This window comes from Zingiber officinale, chromosome 6B (assembly GCF_018446385.1).
Source record: "Zingiber officinale cultivar Zhangliang chromosome 6B, Zo_v1.1, whole genome shotgun sequence".
Lineage (NCBI taxonomy): Eukaryota > Viridiplantae > Streptophyta > Magnoliopsida > Zingiberales > Zingiberaceae > Zingiber > Zingiber officinale.
This window is the reverse complement of record NC_055996.1, coordinates 21,552,956-21,559,841: the sequence shown is the minus strand read 5'-3', so window position 1 is coordinate 21,559,841 and position 6,886 is coordinate 21,552,956. Positions and strand designations below refer to the sequence as shown.

At 41.6% G+C, this 6,886-nt stretch overlaps 1 protein-coding gene across 1 annotated transcript; it reads left to right on the top strand.

Moving 5' to 3' along the window:
• Window positions 1–210: 210 nt before the first annotated feature.
• LOC121990829 (zinc finger MYM-type protein 1-like) lies at window positions 211–4,574 on the top strand. Its single transcript, XM_042544894.1, has 4 exons — window positions 211–353; window positions 2,024–3,309; window positions 3,517–3,720; window positions 3,946–4,574. Exons 1-4 carry the CDS (start codon window positions 211–213, stop codon window positions 4,572–4,574), a joined length of 2,262 nt encoding a protein of 753 aa, XP_042400828.1.
• The last annotated feature ends 2,312 nt before the right edge of the window (window positions 4,575–6,886 follow it).

Below are 6,886 nucleotides of genomic sequence, written 5' to 3'. Positions count from 1 at the left end.
GTTCTATATGCTCGGCTCGACCACGTCGGAGGAAACTGGGTCGACGAGCTCTCCAATGTGTTGTAGGCCCTTCACACGACCCCGAAGGAGGCGACCGACGTAACCCCCTTCCACTTGGTATACGGCGGCGAAGCAGTCGTCCCCGTAGAGGTCGGAGTAGAATCCGATTGGGTATAGTACTACGATGAGGGAAACACTGAATGAAGGCTCATGGAGTTCGACTTAGTGGATGAAACACGAGCAAAAGCAGTTGTTCGACTAATGGCGTACCGACAACGGATGAAGCAGAACTACAACCTGAGGGCAATCCTGAGTTCCTTCCAAATCGGCGATCTCGTATGGAAAAAAGTGAAGTCGGTCGGTGACGTCACCAAGCTCGAGGCACCATAAGCGAGACCTTTCAAGATCATGTAAAAGCTCCATTTGGGCGCTTACTACTTGGAGGATGAGGGGGGAAGGCAGCTCAAGAGGCTGTGGAGCGCGAATCATCTCCAACCTTACAGGATCAGTTGAGAGGTGCGCAAGTAAATATATGTATTTTTGTATGTCTCCTGAACGCAGAACAAAATATGAATAAAAGTGAAGAATGTCACTCGTGAGATGCGTCTTTCCTATTGGTCGAGCGGTGACCTTAAACCCTATTCTACGTCAACGGTCGAGCGACGACCTTAAACTCTAGTCTACGTCAATGGTCGAGTGACGACCTTAAACCCTAGTCTATGTCAACGGTCGAGCGATGACCTTAAACCCTAGTGTTCGTCAACGGTCGAGCGACGATCTTAAACCCTGGTCTACATCAATGGTCAAGCGACGATCTTAAATCCTGGTCTACATCAACGGTCGAGCGACGATCTTAAACCCTAGTCTACATCAACGGTCGAGCGACGATCTTAAACCCTGGTCTACATCAACGGTCGAGCGGTGACCTTAAACCCTTGTCTACGTCAACGATTGAGTGGCGACCTTAAAACCTTAGTCTACGTCAACGGTCGAGCGGAAACCTTAAAACCCTAGTCTACGTCAATGGTCAAGCGGTGACCTTAAACCCTAGTCTACGTCAACGGTCGAGCAACGACCTTAAACCCTAGTCTTCACCAAGTCTTCATCAATGGTCGAGCGACAACCTTAAACTCCAGTCTTCACCTAGTCTATATCAACGGTCGAGCGGCGACCTTAAACCCTCGTCTTCCCCAACGGTCGAGTGGCGACCTTAAACTCCAGTCTTCGCCTAGTCTATATCAACGGTCAAGCGACGACCTTAAACCCTCATCTTCCCCAGTGGTCAAGCGGTGACCAGGGCCGGACCTTCTATAAGGCCCGTGAGGCAGCCGCCTCAGGGCCCAACTGCTGAAGGGGCCCATTTTTTTATTAAAAAAATTATACTTATCAAAATATAACCCTACATATCCATATGAAGTGTGCAGCCGCTGCTGCTCAAGGCGTTAAAGGATCGCTAAAATTATCGCTCTATCTTCCTTTATCTCTATCGCTAGAAGAAAGTCACGTTGATCTCTTGATTCTCTTTAACAATCAAAGTTTTGTTGATCTCTTCCTCTCTTAGAGGAACAAAATCCTTTAAAAAAGGTAAGTAGGTCACTTTCTTTCTATTTTTTTATGTCACGCAACTGTTTTTTTTTTTTTTTTTTTTTTCTATCTCTCACATTTCTTGTCATTAATCTTATGAATTCTTATTTAATTCAGTAACCTTTCGTCTCTTGTTAAAGATAACGCTATTGAAATGTTAATGCGGCTTGATATTAAATATGCCAATGATAGTTGAACTTAAAGGAAAACTATATTAATTAACATCCAATTTCTCTGATTTTTATTATTTTTGACTTTTTTGTTGAATGTTTTTGGTGTTCAAGCCCTTAATGAACATTTCGTTTAAGCCAGCAATAGTTTTAAGTAGATAAAAATATGATATGATTTAGCATGATGATATTTACATGTATTATGATTTAGTGAATTTTTCCTGCATTTAGATGTTGAAATTATTTTAATCTATGAACTATCGGTGCAGATTAATATTTAGGCTTCTAGCAAATATGCCTCCTATAAGAAAACAATTGTCTGGAGCAGAAAAAAGGAAGAAAAAACAAAAGGAAGAAACTTTAATTCAAAGCCAAGCAGGAAGTCTTAATAAGTATTTCACTAGCAGCCAAAAAGCAGAGCAAATAGAATTAGTAGAACAAATGAATCAGGATGACACTGATAATAAGTTGAATGATCAAGAACATAGTGAATTGAATGAACTTCACAATAAAGATCCAAAAGAATCTGAAAAAGATAAAGGTGAAGCCAGTATGCCTAAAAATGACAGTGATGAAGACATAAATCAAGAGATCTTGTTTCCTTTAAATGTTGATGATCCAGGAAATTGGGACAAAATTCCAAATATTAGGGACTTTCTAGTTGAAAGAGGTCCTAAAAGAGATGATGGTATTTTGTTTCCTCTTGATAATACCGGAAGACACTTCAATCCATCACATTATAAGAGGCAGTTGTCAAATGGTGAGAAAAGTGATAGAAGATGGTTAGTGTATTCTATTTCAATGGACAAGGTCTTCTGTTTCTGTTGCAAATTATTCAAGACTCAAAGAACCACAATGAAACTTGGTCATCTAGTTGATGAAGGATACAAAGATTGGAAGAATATCAGTCGATGTCTCAGTCTTCATGAAACTAGTAGAGATCATATTGATTGCATGACTAGTTGGATCGAATTAGAAACAAGACTTCGAAAGAAAAAAACAATTGATGAAAATATGCAAGTAGCAATTAACAAAGAGAGAGAACATTGGAAACAAGTATTGAAAAGAATAATTGCAGTTGTGCAAAGAATTGCAAAAAATAATTTGGCACTCCGGGGAGATAATGAGAAGCTTTATGTTGAGAATAATGGAATCTTTTTGCAGCTAATTGAAATGATTGCTGAATTTGATCCAATAATGGAGGAACACCTTCGGCGTGTTCAAGAAAAACAGATTCATTACACTTATCTTGGGCCCAAAATCCAAAATGAATTGATACAGATGTTGGCGGCTGAAGTAAGAAATTCAATTGTTGCAAAAATTAAACATGCAAAGTATTTCACTGTCATACTTGATTGTACTCCAGATGCAAGTCACGAGGAGCAGATGTCCCTTGTAATTAGATGTGTGGATGATTCAGAAAATGCAATAGCGATTGAAGAATTTTGGATAGGATTTTTAAAAGTTAATGAAACTTCAGGGCTTGGGCTTTTTACAGAGCTTAAAAATATTTTGAGCAATCTCGAACTTGACATTGATAATATAAGAGGTCAAGGATATGACAACGGATCTAATATGAAAGGAAAGCACAAGGGTGTACAAAGTAGATTACTTGAAATTAATCCTAGAGCTTTCTACACTCCATGTGGATGTCATAGTCTTAATCTCACATTATGTGATATGGTGAAATGTTGTCCTAAAGCAATGTCTTTTTTCGGTGTTATACAACGCATATATTCGTTATTCTCTTCTTCTACCAAGCGGTGGCAAATCTTCAAAGATCATGTGCAAGGTCTTACAGTCAAGCCATTATCACAAACACGATGGGAAAGCCATGTTGAAAGTGTGAAGCCCATAAAAGATCAAACTTCAAAAATACGAGATGCTTTAATTGATTTAGCAAACATTTCTGATGACTCAAAAATAAAGAGCGAAGCTGAGGGTTTGGCATCATTCGAACTTGAGAATTTTGAATTTGTGTCTGGAATGGTAATTTGGTACAAGTTGTTATATGAGATTAACATTGTTAGTAAGTTTCTCCAAGCAAAGAATATGGATATTGTTATGGCTATTAGACAATTAAAGGGACTTATTTCTTCTCTCCAAGAATTTAGAGAATCTGGATTTGATCAAGCATTGATCGAAGCTGAACATATTGCAAGTGAAATGGGAATTGAACCTATTTTTCGTGAAAAACGCATCATTCGAAGAAAGAGACAATTTGATGAAATCAACAGGGAAGAGGTAGCCCAGTCTCCTAAAGAATCTTTTCGAGTTAATTACTTCTTATTTATAATTGATCAAGCACTTTCTTCACTTCAAACTCGGTTTGAACAATTTCAAAAATATGAAGAAACATTTGGATTTTTATTTAGTTTGGAGAAATTGAAGTCTATTGATGATGATGGTCTCTTGCACTCATGTGTCAATCTTCAAGACTCTTTAACACATGATGGTCACTCCGATGTTGATGGATCAGATTTATATCTAGAACTAAAGTTGTTAAGACACTCTTTACCAAGAGATTCAAAAAGAGCAATTGATGTGCTAAATTATTTGAAGAAAATGGATGGTTGTTATCCAAATGCTTATATCGCTTATCGAATTTTGCTGACTATACCAGTTACAGTTGCATCTGCCGAAAGGAGTTTTTCCAAGTTGAAATTGATCAAAACTTATCTCCGATCAACTATGTCACAAGAAAGACTAAATGGCTTGGCTATGTTATCTATCGAGAAAAAAGTGGTTGAGAAAGTTGATTATGCAAACTTAATTAATACTTTTGCTTCTAGAACTGCGAGGCGAGCAATTTTCAAGTGATTATATACTTGTTCCTAATATGAATTTTATATTTTGTTTGGATCATCTTGACTTTATCTTCATTTGTTTATGACAAATTATTTTGGATGATATATTTTGTTTATCTTTAATTTTTAGAATTCATGTTACAAATATAGTTATATTTACGTTGAATTGAAAAATCTATGAATATCAAGGTTTGAGGGCACCATTTTTGGTGCTCGCCTCGGGCCCCAAAATTACAGGTCCGACACTGGCGGTGACCTTAAACTCTTGGCTCGATAAGCGGGCAAGCGCCGGTCTTATAATCAAAGAACAATGAACGACCGACCATGAATATGAGCTACTCAAAATGCTCTAAGTCTTCGAAGTACGACGATCGTTTGGGACTATTCTTCAAAATTCTCATCGAAGGTCGTAGGATCATAATGAGCATCTCTAAAAACAAAGTAGATCGATCGACTGGATAAGACTAGTCATTGCCGGCCGGAGGAGCCACGATGCCACGAGTTTATGCAATGTTTGAAAGATGATTTGAGAAAACATATACTAGAAGAAGATAGAGCTTAGCCGAACGGGCAAGCATTCATTGAAACTTTAAAATTTTACAAAGAAACTCTCAACCTCACTCAAGGTAATCTAAGACATCGTCGGGCAATGATTTGGTCAGCTTGTCTGACTGATGACCTTACTCGAAAAAGCAGCGGAGATGTTGCCACCCGCCTGGAGTTGACCGAACGTCCCTTCGATTGCTAGATCGAACAGGTGAAGGGCCCAGTCAGCGACCTTGTCATTGAAAGCGTCCGAATGGATGTAGTTCCTCCTTATAGCCTCAAATCGGCTAGGCTCGGCATCTTGATAAGTTTTCAAAGCTGCTCGGGAGGCCTCCAGCTCGTCCTTCGCGGTAGCCAACTCATTATTTTTTGTGGCAAGTTAGCCTTGAAGGGCAGTTTCTTCGGCCGACTGGCTCTTTCGTTCGGCAATCAGGAAGTCTTCGGCTTCTTTAAGATCCTTAGTGAGGGCCCGGACCTCTTTATTCTTCAAGTCTAAGTCTTCAATGGCCCGAAGTTTCCTCGCATTAGCCGATTCGATCTTGGCGTCAAAGGTGGTGACCTGCTTGTTAAGCCGAGCTAGAAGAGAGGCCTGCTTTGCACTCTTCCCCCGCTCAGCCTCGAGCAGCGCAGTGCTCTTCTCCAAATCGGCCTTCAGCTTCGCCACCTCATTTATCTGCTCTTGAGAGGCGGAGGATTGACCGCTCGACGCCTTCAACTTCTTGACTTCCTCCTCCAAAAATGTGAGCCTCTGGCACATGACCAGGCTCTTTACCCAATACCGTGAACCAGGAAAGTATAAGTGCTAAGCGAAGATAGATTAAGAAGAATATAACACTTACCCCAGTCGGCATCTAGATGTGACTGTCCGCCAGCGCCCCCGGAGGCTTCATCACTGCACAGGCTCGGACGTCAGCCCATATCTATGCGAGCGACCCATGGATGATTATTTGGTGCTCAGGGGCTCGGGACTCAGCACTAGTCGACTCACGCCATTCTTCAATCGACAGGTGAAGAACTACCGTTATATGGCGCTGACCGCTCGAGGTTGACTGGGCAGATGTCGCTCACCCGGACGGTCGAGACGAGGATGGCGGACGGATACTGGACCTTTTGACCTTGGATGGTGGTGGCATGAAAGCCACTAGTGGTGCGCAAAGAGTTCCTTCTGGCAGGCCAGATAATGATGGCGTCCGATTGGACGACTCAGGGGCAGCAATCTCTTGAGCGGGAGCGAGGGTCAAAGTTTCAATCCGCTCGGTAGACCACACCACCGAGGATGTGGAGCATGATGAAGGCTCCGCCCGGTGCCTCTTGCACCTGATCAGTGGCTCTCCTGAGGAGGCCGAGCCTGACACCCCCTCGACTTGAACGACCGGATGTCGTTTAGATGTAGGTTGTGATCCACCAGCCACTCCTTCACTAATCAAGACTGGAGCCTCTTCGCTCTCATCTTGAGGGTCCTCTTGAGAGTTGACCGGCTGCAGGCCGCGGCTCTCCAATTCCTCCACAGCTGATGTATTAATTGCAGCGTCCGTAAGATTAGCTTTGCCGGCCAAACGTTCATGTAGCATGACTTCGGCTGCAAAAGAGGAAGAAAAATCAGTTAGAATCAAAGGAAGGAGTAAAGATGTTGCATACCTAGGCTAGACGGAAGCCGAGTGCGGATCAGACTCAAGCCGAAGATTCCAACAGCAACTTGTGGATGTCATATTTTTGATCGGCCAACATCGAAGCTACGTTGAGGTAGTCTGATCGGCTCTAGAATTGTTTCAAGGGAGG

Excerpts from the sequence above, each read along its gene's own strand:
- LOC121990829 (XM_042544894.1), top strand. The coding sequence starts at position 211 with ATGGAGTTCGACTTAGTGGATGAAACACGAGCAAAAGCAGTTGTTCGA. Across the intron at positions 354-2,023 it reads CTCGTATGGAAAAAAGTGAA|ATTAATATTTAGGCTTCTAG; the intron begins GTCGGTCGGTGA and ends CTATCGGTGCAG. Across the intron at positions 3,721-3,945 it reads GGCATCATTCGAACTTGAGA|AAAAACGCATCATTCGAAGA; the intron begins ATTTTGAATTTG and ends CTATTTTTCGTG.